The sequence below is a fragment of the Pogona vitticeps genome, chromosome 2, assembly GCF_051106095.1.
Source record: "Pogona vitticeps strain Pit_001003342236 chromosome 2, PviZW2.1, whole genome shotgun sequence".
NCBI classification, from domain to species: Eukaryota; Metazoa; Chordata; class Lepidosauria; order Squamata; family Agamidae; genus Pogona; species Pogona vitticeps.
In genome coordinates this window covers 15,774,044-15,798,669 of record NC_135784.1, presented here as the reverse complement: position 1 = coordinate 15,798,669, position 24,626 = coordinate 15,774,044, and the positions used below count along the sequence as shown (strand labels likewise).

Below are 24,626 nucleotides of genomic sequence, written 5' to 3'. Positions count from 1 at the left end.
TTTGCCTTAGAAAAAAGATTTTCTTTATACCTGAATCTCTCTTTTGCTTTGAACTAGAAACTCCAGACTTCCTTGCAAATCTTAGGGTAACTTTTAGCAGGTGGTTCAATTTCAAGGTGGGAATGTGGGCATGATAAAAGGAAAAAAGAGAAGAGCTGCAATTAGTAATGAGTCACCAGCAGAAGGAAACACAGACTTCCAGAACACCATCTCCACCTTAGCCAGATATCGGGGCTGGCTTTTGCTCTGTTCCTGGCTGCTAGAAATTCTCCCACTGGGTGAGTCCTCTTTTGATTCCTTTCCCCCAAAATTTCTGCTTCTCTGTAGCTGGATTGTGAACTTTCCTGGGCAGTCGGGCGTCACCTTGGTAAGTAAGAGGAAAATATGGGGCTTCCGAAAGAGAACAAAAGGTGAAACAGAGGAGATAACTTTGCAATGGACGAATATTGCGAGACGGAGATGGTCTCTCTATGTACCACATACTTGCGGTGGGGCTAGAGAGAGGGTTCTCTTCTAGGGATGTCTCCTTCGGATTATTTTTGGGTGCCAGTTCCCAGAATTCCCGAATCTGAGATTTCTATTTCAGAGACCCAAACCTTCAGAGGCATGTGTTTTATTCATCTCTAACAGGGCTTCTTACATCATTCATTTCCTCTTGAAATGCCTCCTGGGTGTAATCTCACAGCTCTTTCGGTTCTATATAGACAGTGCTTTCCAAAAACTACAGTGCCCTGGAATTTGTGGGAGGGGGCAGGAGCTGGAGATCTATAGTGCAGCCTCTGAAGACTAGGCCTTGAGGGGAAATACAAGGAAATTGTAGACTGGGACTACCAAAATTCCCCCAGAGGAGGAATTCTGGGATAAATTGGGGAGTTGGAGTGCAGGAAATCCAAATGCCACGTCATTATTTTCTCTTAATTGGGTAAGGTGGCAGCATTTTGGCTTCCATCTATAAACACCTGAATTAGATTCTCCCTTCGAAGGCAATGGAGCTCATGACTGAGGTTAGGGCTGGTGTCCCGACTGTTACTCTAAAAAGCTTCTGCTCTGTTGTTAAAGGTGACAGAAGAAGGTCGACCTTTGATCAACACCCATGGAAGGAGAGGCTCCTCTTAAGGATGAACAGAAGCAGCTACAAGCAGGAGCCAACCAAAAAGAGGATGACGCAGATGAAGCTTTTCTTCTCCTTTTAGAGGGCCTTGAGGATTTACAAGGTATATATCCCCTGATCACACTTGTTGCTCTCTTCCCAACTAGCTCCAGCTTGTTGGCATCCCTCTTAAAGTGCAGTGTCCAGAAACTGCAGCTGGAACTCAAGATGAGGCCTAACCAGTGCTGAATAGAGGAGAACTAGTACCTCATGGGATTTGGAGACTATACTTGCAGGATAAAATAGTGTTTCCCTTTCCTTTGCAGCCAGCTTGTGCTCTTGGTTCATATTGAGCGTGTGATCTACAACAATACCAAAATCCTTCTCACTCATAATATTACTGAGCCAAGTATTCCCCAATTTGTAACTGTTCATTTGCGGGATTTCTTTACCCTAGGTAGAGAACTTTGCACTTATCCCTGTAAAAGTTCATTCTGTTGTTTTGAGCCCAATGCATGAGCTGAAACTTGACCAAACCTAAAAATTGGCCTCCCGGACCAAACTCTGGGAGGCAGTGGAAGACGGGAGGGCCTGGCGTGCTCTGGTCCATGGGGTAACGAACAGTCAGACACGACTTAACGACTAAACAACAACAACAAATTTTAGGAAAGAAATATGAGAGAGATTTGCTGAATAAAAAAGCAAGTTGATGAATGCAATAAACGTTCTTCTCTGGCATCTTTTCCCCCTTTTCACCACTAGATCCTCAATTCACTATTAATTCTCTCCGAGCAAATGGGGCAAAAGAGAAGGAAGTAAGACTCCAGGGGACATTGCCAGAAAGAGGGGAGGATGAAAAGGAGAACTGCTGGGATGGAAAAGAATCACTGTGGCAGAATCAGGCAGACCAGAGGAGAGACAGATTTCACAGATATCCGAGCGGCGTTGCCTCTGAAGACGAAATGGGGAGAGAGAAAAACAGGAGCATCAGTGCTCTTCAAAGCTCGGAGTATCAACAAAGCATCCCTCTGAGGAAAAGTCCAGGGAAATGTCCAACATGTCACGCCGAAATAAATCTGTGTCACTGTTTGGAGGATGGAGAAAGTTTCAGATGGAGCCCAGAAGATACAAGATTTCACACAGGGGAGAAACAGAAATGCTTTAGCTCTGACCTTAAAGCACCTCAACCAATGCATTCTGAAGAGAACATCTGTAAGTGCAAAGAGTGTGGCGTGAGTTTCAAGAGACATTCAGAACTTGAAAGCCATCAAAGTATACACACACGCGAGAAAGCATACAAATGTCCTGAATGTGGACAGGCCTTCAGACGCAATGCACATCTTCAATTACATCAGCGAATTCATACAGGAGAGAAACCCTATACATGCAAAGAATGTGGGAAATGTTTCAGTCATTCCTCAAATTTTAGAGTACATCAGCGCTTCCATTCAGGGGAGAAACCATATTCTTGTAAAGAATGTGGGAAATCTTTCTACCAGAGTGGTCATCTTCAAGTTCACCAGCGAATTCATACGGGAGAGAAACCCCATCAGTGCAATGAATGTGGGAAAAAGTTCAGCCAGAAGGCAAACCTTGTAGTACATCAGCGAATTCATACAGGAGAGAAACCCTATGAGTGTAAAGAATGTGGGAGAAGCTTCACAACTAGTTCAGCCCTTAGAAGGCATCGGAAAATTCATGCTGGGGACAAATCAGATAAATGTTAATAATATGGTGGAAAGCTGTTGAAGTAAAGATCTTGTGGAACACAAATAGTTGACTCTGGGGAAAATCCCTATCCATGGAAAGAATGTGGAGAAAGCTTCTGTTGTAATGCTCAGTACATCAAACATCAACAGATGCACAGAGAGGGGAAACTTTGAAACGTGCAGGAAATGAACTTCTTAAACTCCATCCATATGTCCAATCAGGGAAGACATACGGAGGGTCATACTACAGGGAGAGCTCTGGTGTTGAATGTGAACCTATGAAAGTACCTCACGAAGAAACCTTATAGTGGCTTCAAAGGGCATAATCCCCTCAACTTCATTAAATTCGCTTTCTCCACAAAACTCACATTCCTAATGGCATTTTACAGCAATAGGTATGATGCTCTGGATGAGCTTTTGAAGGTGGGAACGCCGTTACAGAAGGAAGGCATGATATGTGCAACTTCCTTCCTTTTCTGTAATGTTTTGATTGTTTTAATCTTGGATTGTTTTAATTTTACTGGGATGGTTTTAACATGATTCAAACTTCATTACTGTATGAAAGTTTCCTTGGAACTGAAATAAATGTTCAGACTGGAATGAGGCCTCTTCAGATTATCAGCCTGAATTATGCAAATTGGGATCCTGAGTGGATGAATGTGAATAATCTTGAGCCTATTTACAGGAGAGCAAAGTTTGTGTAAGTTACAGCAACCCTAAAAGGGTTTTCAAGTATATGAGATATTTAAGGAGTGGTATCACGATTACCAAAATGAACTATTGAACAAGTGAGCAAGCAAGGCCATAGGTATGACACTCAAACAAGTACCTGAAAGTATTAGAAAACCCTTGGTAGTTTGAGTCTGTGGTAGTCCACCACAGCTGACATTTGCCCATCGATTCTTGCCCACCTTGGCTTCTTGGAAGATCTGCCAGGTGGGTTCGCACCTGGGCCCAGGAGGCCGTGAAGGCCTCTTTAAGAGAGTGAGTGGTCCCTACCACCTTGAGAGAGGTGGTAATTCGGCCATTCCTAAAAAAAAACCTAACCTGGACCCAAGGCTAGTGGTTAACTACCAACCAGTAGCGAACCTCCCTTAATTGGGCAAGGTGTTGGAGTGGGTTACGGCCGGCCAACTCCAGGAGCTGCTGGATCAAATGGATTTTCTGGATCCATTTCACCCGGGTTTCAGGCCAGGTTTTGGTATGGAGACTGCCTTGGTTGCCCTGTATGATTACCTTTGCAGGGAGAGAGACAGGGGGAGTGTGACCCTGTTGATACTCCTGGACCTCTCAGCAGCTTTCGACACCACCGACCATGGTGTCCTTCTGGATAGCCTGGCTGTGTTGGGAGTTGGGGGCACTGTTTTACGGTGGTTCCGCTCCTTCCTGGCTGACTGTGTCCAGAGAGTGGTGTTGGGGGACAAAAGCAAAGCAAAAAAGCAAAGCGTGCTGCTTATATACCGGCCCATAGCGCTTTAAGTACTCTCTGGGCGGTTTACAATTTTATTATACAGGCTACACATTGCCCCTCCCCCCAGCGAGCTGGGTACTCATTTTACCAACCTCAGAAGGATAGAAGGCTGAGTCAACCTTGAGCCGGCTACCTGGGATTTGAACCCCAGGTCGTGAGCACAGTTTTAGCTGCAGTACAGCGGTTCAACCACTGCGCCACGAGGCTCAGTTGCTCTGTCACATGGTTCTTGTGTCATGGAGTTCCTCAGGGCTTGATACTGTCCCCCATGCTGTTTAACATCTACATGGAACCGCTTGGAGGTTTGGGCTGAGGAGTCAGCAATATGCTTATGACACCCAGCTGTACCTCTTGTTTCCCACCAATCCAGGTGAGGCACCTGTAATCAAAATAAAAATACTCTTTCAAGAGGATTTAGTACTAATAGAAAATTCTGTCTGAAAATGGGGAAAACTTGCCAGTCCCAAAGCTGGCTGTTGCTCCATTTTCTGGATCTTTTTCTTTCTCATCCCTCTAAATTTGGGAGACAGAGATGCTGACTTGTCCCATTACCTAATTGGGTAAGGTGGTAGCATTATGACTTCCATCTATGAACACCTGAATTAGATTCTCCCTTCAAAGGCAAAGGAACTCATGACTGAGGTTAGGGCTGGTGTCCCAACTATTACTCTAAAAAGCTGCTGCTCTGTTGTTAAAGGTGACAGAAGAAGGTCGACCTTTGATCAACACCCATGGAAGGAGAGGCGCCTCTTAAGGATGAACAGAAGCAGCTACAAGCAGGAGCCAACCAAAAAGAGGATGAGGGAGATGAAGCTTTTCTTCTCCTTTTAGAGGCCCTTGAGGATGATTTACAAGGTATATAATCCCTGATCACCCTTTTTGATCTCTTCCTAACTGGGTCCAGCTTGTTGGCATCCCTCTTATTCAGTGTGTCATCTACAACCATTCCAAAATCCTTCTCACTCATAATATTACTGAGGCAAGTAGCCCCCATTTTGTAACTGTTCATTTCTTGGGTTTATTTACCCTAGGTGGAGAATTTTCCACTTATCCCTGTGAAAATTCATTCTGTTGTTTTCAGCCCAATACTTGAGCTGAAACAAGATCTTTTTGAATTTTGTTCCTGTCTTTCAGGGTATTAACACTCACATGTTAGCCACTGAACCTTGTGTGTCTTCGTCGTCGTTTAGTCGTGTCCGACGCGTCGTGACCCCATGGACCAGAGCACGCCAGGCCCTCCTATCTTCCACTGCCTCCCAGAGTTGGGTCAGATTCATGTTGGTTGTTCGGTGACACTTTCCAACCATCTCATCCTCTGTCGTCCCCTTCTCCTCTTGCCTTCACACTTTCCCAACATTAAGGTCTTTCCCAGGGAGTCCTCCCTTCTCATGAGATGGCCAAAGTATTGGAGCCTTAGCTTCAGGATCTGTCCTTCCAGTGAGCACTCAGGGTTGATTTCCTCTAGAATTGATAGGTTTGTTCTCCTTGCAGTCCAGGGGACTCTCAAGAGCCTCCTCCAGCACCACAATTCAAAGGCATCAATTCTTCGGCGGTCAGCTTTCTTTATGGTCCAGCTCTCACTTCCATACATCACTACAGGAAAAACCATAGCTTTGACTATGCGGACTTTCGTTGGCAAGGTGATATCTCTGCTTTTTAAGTTGCTGTCAACGTTTGTCATCGCTTTCTTCCCAAGAAGCAGGCGTCTTTTAATTTCATGGCTGCTGTCTCCATCTGCAGTGAGCCCAAGAAAGTAAAATCTGTCACTGCCTCCATATCTTCCCCTTCTATTTGCCAGGACCCGATGGGGCCAGTGGCCATGATCTTAGATTTTTTAATGTTGAGTTTCAGACTGTTTTTTGCCCTCTCCTCTTTCACCTTCATTACAAGGTTCTTTAGTTCCTCCTCACTTTCTGCCATCATAGTGGTATCATCTGCATATCGGAGGTGGTTGATGTTTCTTCCAGCAATCTTAATTCTGTCTTGGGATTCCTCCAGTCCAGCCTTCCGCATGATGTATTCTGCATATAAATTAAATAAGCCGGGGGACAAAATACAGCCTTGTCGTACTCCTTTCCCAATTTTGAACCAGTCAGTTGTTCCACATCCACTTCTAACTGTTGCTTCCTGTCCCACATATAGGTTTCTCAAGAGATGGATAAGGTGGTCAGGCACACCCATTTCTTTCAGGACCTGCCATAGTTTGCTGTGGTCCACACAGTCAAAGGCTTTTGCATAATTAATGAAGCAGAAGTAGATGTTTTTCTGGAACTCTCTGGCTTTCTCCATGATCCAGTGCATGTTAGCAATTTGGTCTCCAGTTCCTCTGCCCCTTCGGAAACCCGCTTGTACTTCTGGGAGTTCTCGGTCCACATATTGCTGAAGCCCACCTTGTAGGATTTTGAGCATAACCTTGCTAGCGTGTGAAATGAGTGCAATTGTATGGTAGTTAGAGCATTCTTTGGCACTTCCCTTCTTTGGGATTGGCATGTAAACTGATCTTTTCCAGTCCTCTGGCCACTGTTGAGTTTTCCAAACTTGCTGGCATATTGAATGTTGCACCTTAACAGCATCATCTTTTAAGATTTTAAATAGTTCAGCTGGAATGCTATCACCTCCACTGATCTTGTTGTTAGCCAGGCTTTCTAAGGCCCACTTGACTTCACTCTCCAGGATGTCTGGCTCTAGGTCAGCAACTACATTGTCTGGGTTGTCCGGGATATCCAAATCTTTCTGATAATATTCCTCTGTGTATTCTTGCCACCTCTTCTTGATGTCTTCTGCTTCTGTGAGGTCCCTTCCATTTTTGTCCTTTATCATGTCCATCAGCTAAACCTGTGTGTCTTCAGCTAAACCTAAAAATTGGCCTCCCGGACAAAACTCTGGGAAGCAGTGGGTCGGCTTGGTGTGCTCTGGTCCATGGGGTATTGAAGAGTCAGAAACGACATAACGACTAAACAACAACAACAAATTTTAGAAAAGGAATATGAGAAAGATTTCCTGAATACAAAGCAGGTTGATGAATGCAATAAACATTCTTCTGTGGCACCTTTTCCCCTTGAACCCACTAGATCCTCAATTCACTATTAATTTTCTCCTTTGAGCAGATGAGGGAAAAGAGAAGGTAGAAAGACTCCATGGGACATTGCCAGAAAGAGGGGAGGATGAAAATGAGAACTGTTGGGATGGAAATGAATCACTGAGGCGGAATCGGGAAGACCAGAGGAGAGGCAGATCTCACAGATGTCCGAGCGGCGTTGCCTCTGAAGACGAAATGGGAAAAACAACAAACAGGAGCATCAGTGCTCTTCAAAACTCAGAGTATGAACAAAACATCCCTCTGAGGAAAAGTACAGTGAAATGTCCAACATGTCACGCCGAGATAAATCTGTGTCACTGTTTGGAGGAAGGAGAAAGTTTCAGATGGAGCCCAGAAGATACAAGTTTTCACACAGGGGAGAAACACAAACGCTTTAGCTCTGACCTTAAGGCTCCTCAACCAATGCATTCTGAAGAGAAAGTCTGTAAGTGCACAGAGTGTGGCATGAGCTTCAAGAGAAGTTCAGAACTTGAAAGCCATCAACGAATACACACAGGAGAGAAAACATACAAATGTCCAGAATGTGGACGGGCCTTCAGACGCAATGCACACCTTGAAGTACATCAGAGAATTCATACAGGAGAGAAACCTTATGAGTGTAAAGAATGTGGGAAATGTTTCAGTCATCCCTCAGCTTTTAAAGTACATCAGCGCCAGCATTCAGGGGAGAAACCATATTATTGTAAAGAATGTGGGAAATGTTTCAGTGATTTCTCAAATTTTAGAGTACATCAGCGCTCCCATTCAGGGGAGAAACCTTATTCTTGTAAAGAATGTGGGAAATGTTTCTCCCAGAAGACTGGACTTCAAGTACACCAGAGAATTCATACAGGAGAGAAGCCCCATCAGTGCAATGAATGTGGGAAAAAGTTCAGCCACAAGGCAAACCTTGTAATACATGAGCGAATTCATACAGGAGAGAAACCCTATGAGTGTAAAGAATGTGGGAAGAGTTTCAGACAAATTGCAAAGCTTGTAATACATCAACGAATTCACTCATGAGAAAAGCCCTATATATGCAAAGAATGTGGAAAATGTTTCAGTCGTTCCTCAAATTTTAAAGTACATCAGTACTGTCATTCTGAGAAGAAGCCATATTCTTGTAAAGAATGTGGGAAAAGCTTCTGCCAGAGCAGTAATCTTAGCCTTCAGCAGCAAATTCATACAGGAAAGAAACCCCATCAGTGCAATGAATGTGGGAAAAAGTTCAGCTATAAGTCACACCTTGTAGTACATCAGCGAATTCATACAGGAGAGAAACCCTATAAATGTGAAGAATGTGGGAGGAGTTTCAACCAAATGGAAAAACTTATAATATATCGACGAATTCATTCAGGAGAAAAACTATATCATTGCAAAGAATGTGGGAGAAGCTTCACAACTCGTTCAGCCTTTAGAATGCATTGAAAAGTTCATGCTGGGGTGAAATCAAATAAATGTTAATAATATGGGAAAAACCTCTGTTGAAGCAAAGATCTTGTAGAACACAAATAGTTGACTCTAGGGAGAATCCCTATCCGTGCAAAGAATGTGGAGAATTCTTCTGTTGTAATGCTCAGTACATCAAACATCAACAAATGCACAGAGAGGGGAAACTTTGAAACGTGCAGGAAATGAAACTCTTAAACTCCATCCATATGTCCCATCAGGGAAGAAAACATACGGAGGGTCATACTACAGGGAGAGCTCTGGTGTTGAATGAAGCTGTTGTGAACCTATGAATGTACCTCAGAAAGAATTCGTTTTCTCCGACGGCGCCACAATATTCACATTCCTAATGGCATTTTACAGCAGTAAGTGGATAATTAACAAGCATGATGCTCTGAATGAGCTTTTGAGGGTGGGGACACCATTACAGAGAGAAGACATGATTTGTGCAACTTCCGTCCTTGTGTTCTGTGATGTGTTGATTGTTTTAATCTTGGATTGTTTTAATTTTACTGGGATGGTTTTAACATGATTCTAACTTCATTACTGTATGAAAGTTTCCTTGGAACTGAAATAAATGTTCAGACTGGAATGAGGCCTCTTCGGATTATCAGCCTGAATTATGCAAATTGGGATCCTGAGTGGATGAATGTGAATAATCTTGAGCCCATTTACAGGAGAACAAAGTTTGAGTAACTTACAGCAACCCTTAAAAGAGTTTTCAAGTATATGAGATTTTTAAGGAGTGGCATCACGATTACCAAAATGAACAAGCAAGGCCATAGGTATGACACTCAAACAAGTACCTGAGAGTATTAGAAAACTCTTGGTAGTTTGAGTCTGTGGTAGTCCACCACAGCTGACATTTCCCCATTCTTGGCTAATTGGAAGATCTGCCAGGTGGGTTTGCAGCTGGGTCCAGGAGGCTGCAAACGCCTCTTTAAGAGAGGGAGTGGTCCCTACCACCTTGAAAGAGGCGGTAATTTGGCCACTCCGAAAATAACATTTGGCCCACAAATCACCATCCATGAACCTCACGTGGCTATCTCTCCCTCCCTACGGCCAAGGTAGGTTTCTGTGGACTCCCTCTCTCTCTCTCTTGCCATGGGGCTATGAAAGAAAGTCATCTCGTTGTACTGGGCGGTGAAATATGATAACACATGGACCATCCCGGTGGGCCTTCCTCTCCCTCCAAGCCCAGTGGGCCAAGAGGGAGGCCCAGTGCAGTGGTGTCACGTAGCTACGGTGGACATGGCTCCTCTCCGTGGGACTTTTCTCGCCAGCAGGGAGAGCCTCACCTGCATTCTTGCCACCCATGCCCTCCTGAGGCTTCTCTCTTCCCTCTCAGCTCACCCTCCACCCTCACAGGAGCTGGGAGAGATGCAGACCGTGAGGGTCTCGCTGCCAGGGGGAGCGTAAAGTACTGTAGTTGAGAATGATTCGGTCTGGAAGAGACAATTCAGAGTCATTCGCTTTACAAAGAGACCTGCCGGACAGGGAAACCCTAGAAGCAAATGCTGGGGATGGAGATGCAAAAGGAAAAGATGATTCTGAGTACTCAGGATCCTTATGGGGTGCAAGAAGATCCTCTACCTGGGGAGATTTATTCCAGCCTTTGGTGAAGAATGTTCCCTGAAGAGAAAGCCATCATCTCCTGGAGCCCTTTTCTGCCTGCCTTCATTTCAGAAAAAAGATTTTTCCTGCTCAGAAGCAACACTTCAGGGAAGCTTCGAAGGTAAACAGGGACGAAATTGACATCTCCCCATCCCTTAAATTAGGTGACAGACGGATCCCATGTAAACCTAAAGATACGGGGATTTCGCACCCACGCCCTCCTTTGTGAGTGTGGAGAAGAACAGGCCACCTCTCACCCATTTCGGTGTCTTCTCTGTCCCTCAAGGTTTGCCATGGAAAATTTAATGATTCATTGATCAGGACATTTCTATTCTGCAATACCCTCCCCGCTCCAATCATCCTAACAGTAGCACAGAAAGCACAGGATGGACGGCGCTTGATCAAACCACAGACCTTCAAAATAATCAAAGCATTAAGAAAACATAAACATGGACGGCAGCCTCCAAATAAGTTCTCCCAAGTTTTGGAGAAAGGGTGCGGTGCGTGGTGATGGAAACCAAGTTCCTTTCTCTTGTCCCCCCCCCCTTTTTTACCACCACCGGGGCCTCCAGGATTCAAGCAAAGGGTTGTGTGTCTGTTTGTGTCTCTGTGTGTGAGAGAGAGGGGGGGAGAAGATCATGTGTGCCTTCCTTTTAGGAGCCACGCTCCTAAAAGGGGGTGGAGTTGTCCTGTCTCCAGAGGTGGGATCGGGACCCAGAGAATCCCACCTCTCTTCCCCGAACATCCCCTAATCAGAGAAGCAAGTAAAAGCCTGCCTTGCAAGGCATTGCTGTAATGCAGACGGGGGGGGGGAGGGGGCCTGATTGGCAATCCGGATTGCACGGAGAAGACCCACCTCCATCCAAAACCCTCAGGTGGGGGAGGGTTTCCTTCCTCTTTTTTGAAATAACGCCCCCCCCATACTGTGCACCCCTTCCACAGAATGGCGCACCTCCTTCCAGGCCCTGAGGCGGGAAACTCTTTATCTCCCTGCAGTCCCCTTCGCCGGGGACCATAGAGACGGGAGGAGACAGACGCGGCCCCCTCACCGCTTCTCGTTCGTCTTTGAGGCGCTCTGAAGAGAAGACGACCCTCAGACCTCTAGCTGCCCCCCCCCCCGTTTCGCCTAATGGATGTTTTCATGGATGAACAGCGAGGCGGGCGTGGGGGAATGAACTGCAGGAACAAAAGGGCGGGATGGATCCGAGGAATAAGATTTCCCTCTCTCCTTCATCTTCTCTGAACAAATACATTCCCTTATATTTGCCAAAGGAAGGAGCTCCTCTGAAACCTTCCTAGCTCTAGCCTCTCCCCCCTCCCCGCCTGTTGTTTTGCAAAAGGTGGAGAGGAAGAAAAGGGGGGCGAATGAATGGGGGTAGGAAAGAGGAAGGGAGAAGAGGGGAAAAACAGGCCTGGGGGGGGGGAGAGGGAGACCTCCTGGGAATGCACTCTCATTCCTTTCAGCTTTGCTTCTGCCAGAGAATCTGCCCCCCCCCCAAACATCCGTTTCTTGCTATAAATAGATGGGAAAATGAACCCTTTCTTGTTTTTGTGAAGGCTTTCACGGCCGGGATCTAATGGTTGTTGTGGGTTTTTCAGGCTCTTTGGCCTTGCTCTGAAGGTTGTACAGATGAAGCTTTTATTCTCCTTTTAGGGTCCCTTGAGGATTTACAAGGTATATATGTCCTGATCACCCTTGTTGCTTTCCTCCCAAATAGCTCCAGCTTGTTGGCATCCCTCTTAAAGTGCGGTGTCCAGAAACTGGAGCTGGAACTCAAGATGAGGCCTAACCAGTGCTGAATAGAGGAGAACTAGTACCTCATGGGATTTGGAGACTATACTTGCAGGATAAAATGGTGTTTGCCTTTTCTTTGCAGCCAGCTCACGCTCTTGGTTCATATTCAGCATGTGATCTACTACAATTCCAAAATCCTTTTCACTCATAATATTACTGAGCCAAGTATCCCCCATTTTGTAACTGTTCATTTGTGGGGTTTATTTGCCCTAGGTGGAGAACTTAGCCCTTATCCCTGTGAAAGTTCATTCTGTTGTTTTCAGCCCAAAGCTTGGGATTATCAAGATCTTTTTGAATTTTGTTAATGTCTTTCAGGGTATTATTACTTACTTGTTAGCCAGTGAACCTCTTGTATCTTTAGCTAAACCTCAAAACTGACCTCCCAGACCAAACTCTGGGAGACAGTGGAAGACAGGAGGGCCTGGAGTGCTCTAGACCATGGGATAACGAACAGTCAGACACGACTTAACGACTAAACGACAACAAGAAATTTTAGGAAAGGAATATGAGAAAAATTTCCTGAATAGAAAGCAGGTTGATGAATGCAATAAACATTCTTCTCTGGCACTTTATCCCCCCTAAACCCACTAGATCCTCAATTAACTATTAATTCTCTCCTTCAAGCAGATGGAGCAAAAGAGAAGGAAGAAAGACTCCATGGGACATTGCCAGAAAGATGGGAGGATGAAAATGAGAGCTGTTGGGATGGAAATGAATCACTGTGGCAGAATCAGGCAGACCAGAAGAGAGATATATCTCACAAATATCCAAGTGGCGTTGCCTCTGAAGACGAAATGGGAAAAACAACAAACTGGAGCATCAATGCTCTTCAAATCTCACACTATCAACAAAATATCCCTCTGAGGAAAGGCCCAGTGAAATGTCCAACATGTCTCAATGAGATAAATCTGTGTCAGTGTTTGGAGGATGGAGAAAGTTTCAGATGGAGCCCAGAAGATACAAGATTTCACACGAGGGAGAAACACAAACGCTTTAGCTCTGACCTGAAAGCACCTCAACCAATGCATTCTGAAGAGAAAGTCTATAAGTGCATAGAGTGTGGCATGAGCTTCAAGAGAAGTTCAGAACTTGAAAGCCATCAAAGAATACACACAGGAGAGAAAGCATACAAATGTCCTGAATGTGGAAAGGCCTTCAAGTGCAATGCACACCTTGAAGTACATCAGCGAATTCATACAGGAGAGAAACCCTATGAGTGTAAAGGATGTGGGAAATGTTTCAGTCATTCCTCAGTTTTTAAAGCAAATCAGCGCCAGCATTCAGGGGAGAAACCATATTCTTGTAAAGAATGTGGGAAATGTTTCAGTGATTCCTCAAATTTTAGAGTACATCAGCGCCAGCATTCAGGGGAGAAACCTTATTCTTGTAAAGAATGTGGGAAATGTTTCTCCCAGAAGACTGGACTTCAAGTACACCAGAGAATTCATACAGGAGAGAAGCCCCATCAGTGCAATGAATGTGGGAAAAAGTTCAGCCACAAGGCAAACCTTGTAATACATGAGCGAATTCATACAGGAGAGAAACCCTATGAGTGTAAAGAATGTGGGAAGAGTTTCAGACAAATTGCAAAGCTTGTAATACATCAACGAATTCACTCATGAGAAAAGCCCTATATATGCAAAGAATGTGGAAAATGTTTCAGTCGTTCCTCAAATTTTAAAGTACATCAGTACTGTCATTCTGAGAAGAAGCCATATTCTTGTAAAGAATGTGGGAAAAGCTTCTGCCAGAGCAGTAATCTTAGCCTTCAGCAGCAAATTCATACAGGAAAGAAACCCCATCAGTGCAATGAATGTGGGAAAAAGTTCAGCTATAAGTCACACCTTGTAGTACATCAGCGAATTCATACAGGAGAGAAACCCTATAAATGTGAAGAATGTGGGAGGAGTTTCAACCAAATGGAAAAACTTATAATATATCGACGAATTCATTCAGGAGAAAAACTATATCATTGCAAAGAATGTGGGAGAAGCTTCACAACTCGTTCAGCCTTTAGAATGCATTGAAAAGTTCATGCTGGGGTGAAATCAAATAAATGTTAATAATATGGGAAAAACCTCTGTTGAAGCAAAGATCTTGTAGAACACAAATAGTTGACTCTAGGGAGAATCCCTATCCGTGCAAAGAATGTGGAGAATTCTTCTGTTGTAATGCTCAGTACATCAAACATCAACAAATGCACAGAGAGGGGAAACTTTGAAACGTGCAGGAAATGAAACTCTTAAACTCCATCCATATGTCCCATCAGGGAAGAAAACATACGGAGGGTCATACTACAGGGAGAGCTCTGGTGTTGAATGAAGCTGTTGTGAACCTATGAATGTACCTCAGAAAGAATTCGTTTTCTCCGACGGCGCCACAATATTCACATTCCTAATGGCATTTTACAGCAGTAAGTGGATAATTAACAAGCATGATGCTCTGAATGAGCTTTTGAGGGTGGGGACACCATTACAGAGAGAAGACATGATTTGTGCAACTTCCGTCCTTGTGTTCTGTGATGTGTTGATTGTTTTAATCTTGGATTGTTTTAATTTTACTGGGATGGTTTTAACATGATTCTAACTTCATTACTGTATGAAAGTTTCCTTGGAACTGAAATAAATGTTCAGACTGGAATGAGGCCTCTTCGGATTATCAGCCTGAATTATGCAAATTGGGATCCTGAGTGGATGAATGTGAATAATCTTGAGCCCATTTACAGGAGAACAAAGTTTGAGTAACTTACAGCAACCCTTAAAAGAGTTTTCAAGTATATGAGATTTTTAAGGAGTGGCATCACGATTACCAAAATGAACAAGCAAGGCCATAGGTATGACACTCAAACAAGTACCTGAGAGTATTAGAAAACTCTTGGTAGTTTGAGTCTGTGGTAGTCCACCACAGCTGACATTTCCCCATTCTTGGCTAATTGGAAGATCTGCCAGGTGGGTTTGCAGCTGGGTCCAGGAGGCTGCAAACGCCTCTTTAAGAGAGGGAGTGGTCCCTACCACCTTGAAAGAGGCGGTAATTTGGCCACTCCGAAAATAACATTTGGCCCACAAATCACCATCCATGAACCTCACGTGGCTATCTCTCCCTCCCTACGGCCAAGGTAGGTTTCTGTGGACTCCCTCTCTCTCTCTCTTGCCATGGGGCTATGAAAGAAAGTCATCTCGTTGTACTGGGCGGTGAAATATGATAACACATGGACCATCCCGGTGGGCCTTCCTCTCCCTCCAAGCCCAGTGGGCCAAGAGGGAGGCCCAGTGCAGTGGTGTCACGTAGCTACGGTGGACATGGCTCCTCTCCGTGGGACTTTTCTCGCCAGCAGGGAGAGCCTCACCTGCATTCTTGCCACCCATGCCCTCCTGAGGCTTCTCTCTTCCCTCTCAGCTCACCCTCCACCCTCACAGGAGCTGGGAGAGATGCAGACCGTGAGGGTCTCGCTGCCAGGGGGAGCGTAAAGTACTGTAGTTGAGAATGATTCGGTCTGGAAGAGACAATTCAGAGTCATTCGCTTTACAAAGAGACCTGCCGGACAGGGAAACCCTAGAAGCAAATGCTGGGGATGGAGATGCAAAAGGAAAAGATGATTCTGAGTACTCAGGATCCTTATGGGGTGCAAGAAGATCCTCTACCTGGGGAGATTTATTCCAGCCTTTGGTGAAGAATGTTCCCTGAAGAGAAAGCCATCATCTCCTGGAGCCCTTTTCTGCCTGCCTTCATTTCAGAAAAAAGATTTTTCCTGCTCAGAAGCAACACTTCAGGGAAGCTTCGAAGGTAAACAGGGACGAAATTGACATCTCCCCATCCCTTAAATTAGGTGACAGACGGATCCCATGTAAACCTAAAGATACGGGGATTTCGCACCCACGCCCTCCTTTGTGAGTGTGGAGAAGAACAGGCCACCTCTCACCCATTTCGGTGTCTTCTCTGTCCCTCAAGGTTTGCCATGGAAAATTTAATGATTCATTGATCAGGACATTTCTATTCTGCAATACCCTCCCCGCTCCAATCATCCTAACAGTAGCACAGAAAGCACAGGATGGACGGCGCTTGATCAAACCACAGACCTTCAAAATAATCAAAGCATTAAGAAAACATAAACATGGACGGCAGCCTCCAAATAAGTTCTCCCAAGTTTTGGAGAAAGGGTGCGGTGCGTGGTGATGGAAACCAAGTTCCTTTCTCTTGTCCCCCCCCCCTTTTTTACCACCACCGGGGCCTCCAGGATTCAAGCAAAGGGTTGTGTGTCTGTTTGTGTCTCTGTGTGTGAGAGAGAGGGGGGGAGAAGATCATGTGTGCCTTCCTTTTAGGAGCCACGCTCCTAAAAGGGGGTGGAGTTGTCCTGTCTCCAGAGGTGGGATCGGGACCCAGAGAATCCCACCTCTCTTCCCCGAACATCCCCTAATCAGAGAAGCAAGTAAAAGCCTGCCTTGCAAGGCATTGCTGTAATGCAGACGGGGGGGGGGAGGGGGCCTGATTGGCAATCCGGATTGCACGGAGAAGACCCACCTCCATCCAAAACCCTCAGGTGGGGGAGGGTTTCCTTCCTCTTTTTTGAAATAACGCCCCCCCCCATACTGTGCACCCCTTCCACAGAATGGCGCACCTCCTTCCAGGCCCTGAGGCGGGAAACTCTTTATCTCCCTGCAGTCCCCTTCGCCGGGGACCATAGAGACGGGAGGAGACAGACGCGGCCCCCTCACCGCTTCTCGTTCGTCTTTGAGGCGCTCTGAAGAGAAGACGACCCTCAGACCTCTAGCTGCCCCCCCCCGTTTCGCCTAATGGATGTTTTCATGGATGAACAGCGAGGCGGGCGTGGGGGAATGAACTGCAGGAACAAAAGGGCGGGATGGATCCGAGGAATAAGATTTCCCTCTCTCCTTCATCTTCTCTGAACAAATACATTCCCTTATATTTGCCAAAGGAAGGAGCTCCTCTGAAACCTTCCTAGCTCTAGCCTCTCCCCCCTCCCCGCCTGTTGTTTTGCAAAAGGTGGAGAGGAAGAAAAGGGGGGCGAATGAATGGGGGTAGGAAAGAGGAAGGGAGAAGAGGGGAAAAACAGGCCTGGGGGGGGGGAGAGGGAGACCTCCTGGGAATGCACTCTCATTCCTTTCAGCTTTGCTTCTGCCAGAGAATCTGCCCCCCCCCCCAAACATCCGTTTCTTGCTATAAATAGATGGGAAAATGAACCCTTTCTTGTTTTTGTGAAGGCTTTCACGGCCGGGATCTAATGGTTGTTGTGGGTTTTTCAGGCTCTTTGGCCTTGCTCTGAAGGTTGTACAGATGAAGCTTTTATTCTCCTTTTAGGGTCCCTTGAGGATTTACAAGGTATATATGTCCTGATCACCCTTGTTGCTTTCCTCCCAAATAGCTCCAGCTTGTTGGCATCCCTCTTAAAGTGCGGTGTCCAGAAACTGGAGCTGGAACTCAAGATGAGGCCTAACCAGTGCTGAATAGAGGAGAACTAGTACCTCATGGGATTTGGAGACTATACTTGCAGGATAAAATGGTGTTTGCCTTTTCTTTGCAGCCAGCTCACGCTCTTGGTTCATATTCAGCATGTGATCTACTACAATTCCAAAATCCTTTTCACTCATAATATTACTGAGCCAAGTATCCCCCATTTTGTAACTGTTCATTTGTGGGGTTTATTTGCCCTAGGTGGAGAACTTAGCCCTTATCCCTGTGAAAGTTCATTCTGTTGTTTTCAGCCCAAAGCTTGGGATTATCAAGATCTTTTTGAATTTTGTTAATGTCTTTCAGGGTATTATTACTTACTTGTTAGCCAGTGAACCTCTTGTATCTTTAGCTAAACCTCAAAACTGACCTCCCAGACCAAACTCTGGGAGACAGTGGAAGACAGGAGGGCCTGGAGTGCTCTAGACCATGGGATAACGAACAGTCAGACACGACTTAACGACTAAACGACAACAAGAAATTTTAGGAAAGGAATATGAGAAAAATTTCCTGAATAGAAAGCAGGTTGATGAATGCAATAAACATTCTTCTCTGGCACTTTATCCCCCCTAAACCCACTAGATCCTCAATTAACTATTAATTCTCTCCTTCAAGCAGATGGAGCAAAAGAGAAGGAAGAAAGACTCCATGGGACATTGCCAGAAAGATGGGAGGATGAAAATGAGAGCTGTTGGGATGGAAATGAATCACTGTGGCAGAATCAGGCAGACCAGAAGAGAGATATATCTCACAAATATCCAAGTGGCGTTGCCTCTGAAGACGAAATGGGAAAAACAACAAACTGGAGCATCAATGCTCTTCAAATCTCACACTATCAACAAAATATCCCTCTGAGGAAAGGCCCAGTGAAATGTCCAACATGTCTCAATGAGATAAATCTGTGTCAGTGTTTGGAGGATGGAGAAAGTTTCAGATGGAGCCCAGAAGATACAAGATTTCACACGAGGGAGAAACACAAACGCTTTAGCTCTGACCTGAAAGCACCTCAACCAATGCATTCTGAAGAGAAAGTCTATAAGTGCATAGAGTGTGGCATGAGCTTCAAGAGAAGTTCAGAACTTGAAAGCCATCAAAGAATACACACAGGAGAGAAAGCATACAAATGTCCTGAATGTGGAAAGGCCTTCAAGTGCAATGCACACCTTGAAGTACATCAGCGAATTCATACAGGAGAGAAACCCTATGAGTGTAAAGGATGTGGGAAATGTTTCAGTCATTCCTCAGTTTTTAAAGCAAATCAGCGCCAGCATTCAGGGGAGAAACCATATTCTTGTAAAGAATGTGGGAAATGTTTCAGTGATTCCTCAAATTTTAGAGTACATCAGCGCCAGCATTCAGGGGAGAAACCTTATTCTTGTAAAGAATGTGGGAAATGTTTCTCCCGGACCACTGAACTTCAAGTACACCAGCGAATTCATACAGGAGACAAACCCTATGAGTGTAAAGAATGTGGGAAGAGTTTCAGACAAATGGCAAATCTTGTAAAACATCAACAAATTCACTCATGAGAAAACCCCTATATATGCTAAGAATGTGGAAAATGTTTCAGTCATTCCTCAAATTTTAAAGTACTGTACATCAGTACTGTCATTCTGAGAAGAAGCCATATTCTTGTAAAGAATGTGGGGAAAGCTTCTGCCAGAGCAGTGATCCTAGCCTTCAGCAGCAAATTCATACAGGAAAGAAACCCCATCAGTGCAATGAATGTGGGAAAAAGTTCAGCTATAAGTCACACCTTGTACTACATCCGCGAATTCATACAGGAGAGAAACCCTATAAATGTGAAAAATGTGGGAGGAGTTTCAACCAAATCGGAAACCTTATAATACATTGCCGAATTCATTCAGGAGAAAAACCATATCATTGCAAAGAATGTGGGAGAAGCTTCACAACTCGTTCAGCCTTTAGAATGCATCGAAAAATTCATGCTGGGGAGAAATCAAATAAATGTTAATAATATGGGAAAAACTTCTCTTGAAGTAAAGATCTTGTAGAACACAAATAGTTGACTCTTGGGAGAATCCCTATCCGTGCAAAGAATGTGGAGAATGCTTCTGTTGTAATGCTCAAAAAATCAAACATCAACAGATGCACAGAGAGGGAAAACTTTGAAATGTGCAGGAAATGAACTTCTTAAACTCCATCCGTATGTCCAGTCAGGGAAGAAAACATACGGAGGGTCATAATACAGGGAGAGCTCTGGTGTTGAATGAAGCTGTTGTGAACCTATGAATGTACCTCAGAAAGAAACCTTATGGTGGCTTCAACGGGCATAATCCCCTCAACTTCATTGAATTCGTTTTCTCTGTCGACGTCACAAAACTCACATTCCTAATGGCATTTTACAGCAATAAGTCGATAATTAACAAGCATGATGCTCTGAATGCGCTTTTGAGGGTGGGAACTCTGTTACAGAAAGAAGACATGATTTTGCAACTTCTTTCCTTGTGTTCTGTGATGTGTTGTTTATTTTAATCTTTGATTGTTTTAATTTTACTGGGATGGTTTTAAAATGATTCTAACTTCATTATTTTATGAAAGTTGCCATGGAACTGAAATAAATGTTCAGACTGGAATGAGTCCTCTTCAGATTATCAGCCTGGATTATGCAAATTTGGATCCTGAGTGGATGAATGTGAATAATCTTGAGCCTATTTACAGGAGAACAAAGTTTGAGTAATTTACAGCAACCCTAAAAGGGTTTTCAAGTATATGAGATATTTAAGGAGTGATATCACGATTACCAAAATGAACTATTGAACCAGAGAGCAAGCAAGGCCATAGGTATGACACTCAAACAAGTACCTGAGAGTATTAGAATACCCTTGGCAATTTCAGTCTGTGGTAGTCCACCATAGCTGACCCTTGCCCACCTTGGCTAATTGGAAGATCTGCCAGGTGGGTTAGCACCTGGGTCCAGGAGGCTGTGAACGCCTCTTTAACATAGGGAGTTGTCCCTACCACCTTGAAAGAGGCGGTAATTCGTCCACTCCAAAAAAAGCATTTGGCCCCCAAGTCACCATCCACGAATCTAACACGGCTCTCTCTCCCTCCCTACTGCCAAGGTAGGTTTCTGTGGACTCCCTCTCTCTCTTGCCACGGGGCCGTGAAAGAAAGCCATCTCGTTGTTCTGGACGCTGAAAGATGCCAATACACGGATAATCTCGGCATGTCTTCCTCTCCCTCCAAGCCCAGGGGGTGCAGAGGCAGGCCCGGTGCAGTGGGGTCACAGAGCAAGGGTGGTCACGGCTCCTCTCCGTGGGACTTTTCTCCCCAACAGGGAGAGCCTCGCCTGCACTCTTGCCACCCACGCCCTGCTGAGGCTTCTCTCTTCCCTCTGAGCTCACCCTCTACCCTCACTGGAGTTGGGAGACATGCAGACTGTGGGGGTCTCACTGCCAGGGAGAGCGCAAAATACAGTAGTTGAGGATGATTTGGTCTGGAAGGGACAATGTAGAGCCATTCGCTTTACAAAGAGACCTGCTGGACAGGGAAACCCCAGAAGTAAATGCTGGGGATGAAGATGCAAAAGATGGAGATGCAAAAGGAAAAGATGATTCTGAGCCCACAGGCTCCTTATGGGGTGCAAAAAGATCCTCTCACTGAGGATATTTATTCCAGCCTTTGGTGAAGAACGTTCCCTGAAGAGAAGGCCATCATCTCCTGGAGCCCTTTTCTGCCTGCCTTCTCCCCATCCCTTAAATTAGGTGACAGACGGAAGCCGTGTAAACCTAAAGATATGGGGATTTTGCTCCCACGCCCTCCTTTGTGAGTGTGGAGAAGAACAGGCCACCTCACACCCATTTCGGTGTCCTCTCCATCCCTTAAGGTGTGCCAGGGAAGATTTAACGATTCATATATTAGGACATTTCTATTCTGCAATAACTTAACCCCCCCCCCCGCAATCATCCTAACACTACAAAGCGATGCACAGAGAGCACACGATGGGCAGCGCTGGATCAAAACACAGACCTTCAAAATAATCAAAGCATTAAGAAAACGTAAAAATGAATTTCAGCCTCCAAATAAGTTCTCCCAAATTGTGGAGAAACGGTGTGTGCGCGGTGAGGGAAGCCAAGTTACTTTCTCTTGTTCCCCTTTTTTTGCTTCACTGCAAGTAAGAGCTTGAGCCTTGCAGGCTCGTCACAAGCTGCTGCAGCTGAGATGTTCTCCACTTCTGGAGTGAGTGAGCTCTGCGACCTTGCTTGCAGCTAATCCAACTCATTGCTCTGTTCCCATAGAAAAATACCTCCCAAAATTCTGCCAAGAAAATTCTTGGATAATTTGGGGAGCTGAAGTGTAAGAAATTCAAATGCCCCATCCCTATTCAAGAATTCAGTAGGGAGAGGAAGGCTTAGCCCCTACCTCTGCAAGCACCTGGTTTAGGCTGACCTTTAGATAATTACCTGGCAGATATGCTTTGATTGAACTCCTGCCTTAAGCAAGGGGTTGGACTGGATGACCTTGTAGTCCCCTTCCAGCTTCACTTTTCTAGGATTCTAGGATTCCAAGCAATGGGACTGGTTCACCAAGGTGAGTCCTGGAGACCCAACTGTTGGATTCTACCCTACTGTTGCCGGTGCGAAATGAGGGCCAACTCTCATCAGGACCCAGAGAAAGAGAGGATTCTCTTGACAGGTGGGTTCACCTAATTAATAAATAGATTTGAAGGTCAGGAGTCCTAAGGACCAATTCCTGGGTGAAAATAGGAGTGAACTTCTCACGCTGAAATCATGCTGAGAAGAAGCATGCCCCCTGATGCAAAAGTATACATTTTTATAAGGCATAACATGAAAGAGGGACCAAGAGGGTTGGGAGGAGGTGGAGAAATGGAAGGGGTTTCTATAATTGGTACATATTCCTGCTAATTCACTTCTCCATGTCAAAATACTCTCCTTCCCAAGGACAGACTTCTCATTTAGAAAGGCCTTAATCGTAAATTGGAAGAAACTCTGACGGTCACCCCCTCCACCTCCCTTGTTCATTCTTCCCTGCCTAAGCAAAACATTCATATAGCAAAGCAAGTTACAGAAAGCAAAATGGCTATGGTTAGGCTAAGATATATTTTATGTGTACTGGATTAACTGGTCCCCTTCAAAGAGGACACAAGGCTGACTGGAAAACAGGAAGACCAAGTGAGAGAGGGATGGAGCCCATAAAGGAAACCCCGGTCTTGCTTTTGCAATGCTCAGCAGCACCATTGATTAGAAGACTTTTTGAAGGTCTCTAATTCAACGTGTTGCCATGAGCGTGAAGCAGATAACAATAACTACAACTACTACAAGAGCAACAAATCCTGGAGTGAGCTAAACATACTGAGCCCAGAACATGCTGAGAACCTTCTCTGGGGCAAGGGATAGCATGCCGGCTTATATTTGCCTACTTACCTTGGGAAACAGACTGTGAGCAGAACTGAAACATCAATCGCAGTTTCCAGTGGATGGCTGAAATCCTGTTTCTTAACACCGTATGTTGCACTTGTGTGGCTCGTTGAAGCAAGTGGGGATCGGGAATGTCAACCCCTCTGTAGGGACAATGGATTCAGATGGATCTACTTCAGTTGCTACTTGTTTTAGCAAAAGAAGTAGCAACTAGAATACTCGAGTAGGACCACTTGAATCAATGAAACTTTTGCAGTTGACTCACCAAACCCCTACTGATTCAATGGGCCTACTCTAGCACAACTTACTGCACTAAGCCAAAGGATTTAAGCCATTGTGTGCTTGTGTGTTCTTTAATTTTTGAAACCACATCAAACAAGAACAACATGTGGAAGCTGAGAAAATGAGTGAATAAAGACAGGAAGGTCTTTAGCAGGTGGTTCAATTTCAAGGCGGGAATGTGGGCATGATAAAAGGAAAAAGAGAAGAGTTGCAATTAGTAATGAGTCACCAGCAGAAGGAAACACAGACTTCCAGACCACCATCACCACCTTAGCCAGATATGGGGGCTGACTTTGGCTCTTTTTCTTGCTGAAATTCTCCCACTGGGTGACTCCTCTTTTGATTCCTTTACCCCAAATTTTCTGCTTTTCTGTAGCTGGATTGTGAGCTTTCCTGGGCAGTTGGGCATCACCTTGGTAAGTAAAAGGAAAATACGGGGCTTCTGAGAGAGAACAAAAGGTGAAACAGAAAAGATAACTTTGCAATGGGTGAATGTTGCCAGACGGAGACCGTCTCTATGTTCCCCATACTTGTGGTGGGGCTGGAGACAAAGTTCTCTTCTCGGGATGTCTCCTTCGGATTATTTTTGGATGCCAGTTCCCAGAATTCCTGAACCTGAGATTTTTGTTTCAGAGACGCACACCTTCAGACACATGTGTTTTCTTCATCTCTAGCAGGGCTTTGTACATCATTCATTTCCTGTTGCAATGCCTCCTGGGCGTAATCTTATAGCTCTTTTGGTTCTATATAGACAGTGCCTTCCAAAAACTACATTGAGCTCAGATTTGGGGGGCAGGAACTGGAGATCTATAGTGCGGCTTCTGAAGACTAGGCCTTGAGGGAAAATGCAAGGTTTCTGAAATTGTAGACTGGGACTACCAGAATTCCCCTAGAGGAGAAATTCTGAGATAAATTGGGGAGTTGGAGTGCAGGAAATCCAAATGCCACATTTTCTCTTAATGGGGTAACATGGTAGCATTCTGGCTTCCATCTATAAACACCTGAATTAGATTCTCCCTTCGAAGGCAATGGAACTCATGACTGAGGTTAGGGCTGGTGTCCCATCTGTTACTCTAAAAAGCTTCTGCTCTCTTGTTAAAGGTGACAGATGAAGGTCGACCTTTGATCAACACCCATGGAAGGAGAGGCTCCTCTTCAGGATGAACAGAAGCAGCTACAAGCAGGAGCCAACCAAACAGTGGATGATGCAAATGATTATTTTTTTCCCCTTATACAGGCCCTTCGGAATCTAGAAGGTATATATATAGA

The 24,626-nt window shown here is 45.0% G+C and overlaps 3 protein-coding genes across 4 annotated transcripts in view; all 3 read left to right on the top strand.

The window, feature by feature from the left end:
- The first annotated feature begins 147 nt into the window (after positions 1–147).
- On the top strand, positions 148–9,390 carry LOC110071519 (uncharacterized). Its single transcript, XM_078387801.1, is given in 3 exon segments — positions 148–278; positions 1,060–1,214; positions 7,378–9,390. Coding segments are annotated over 2 exon segments (1,521 nt in total). The 5' UTR covers positions 148–278; positions 1,060–1,093; the 3' UTR covers positions 8,778–9,390.
- The window catches only part of LOC140703934 (uncharacterized), a 103,099-nt gene continuing 78,631 nt past the window's right edge, over positions 159–24,626 (top strand). Inside the window, exons 1-2 of one of the 2 annotated variants that reach the window (XM_078387786.1) lie at positions 159–278; positions 24,459–24,613. The gene's annotated coding sequence lies outside the window, so the exon portion shown is untranslated. Of the gene's footprint in view, positions 279–21,438; positions 23,774–24,458; positions 24,614–24,626 lie in introns of those variants that run through there. The other variant, XM_078387784.1, reaches the window with a different exon arrangement.
- LOC140703937 (uncharacterized) lies at positions 12,435–20,473 on the top strand. The gene is given in 2 exon segments (XM_078386797.1): positions 12,435–14,228; positions 18,225–20,473. Coding segments are annotated over 2 exon segments (2,205 nt in total). The 5' UTR covers positions 12,435–13,001; the 3' UTR covers positions 19,203–20,473.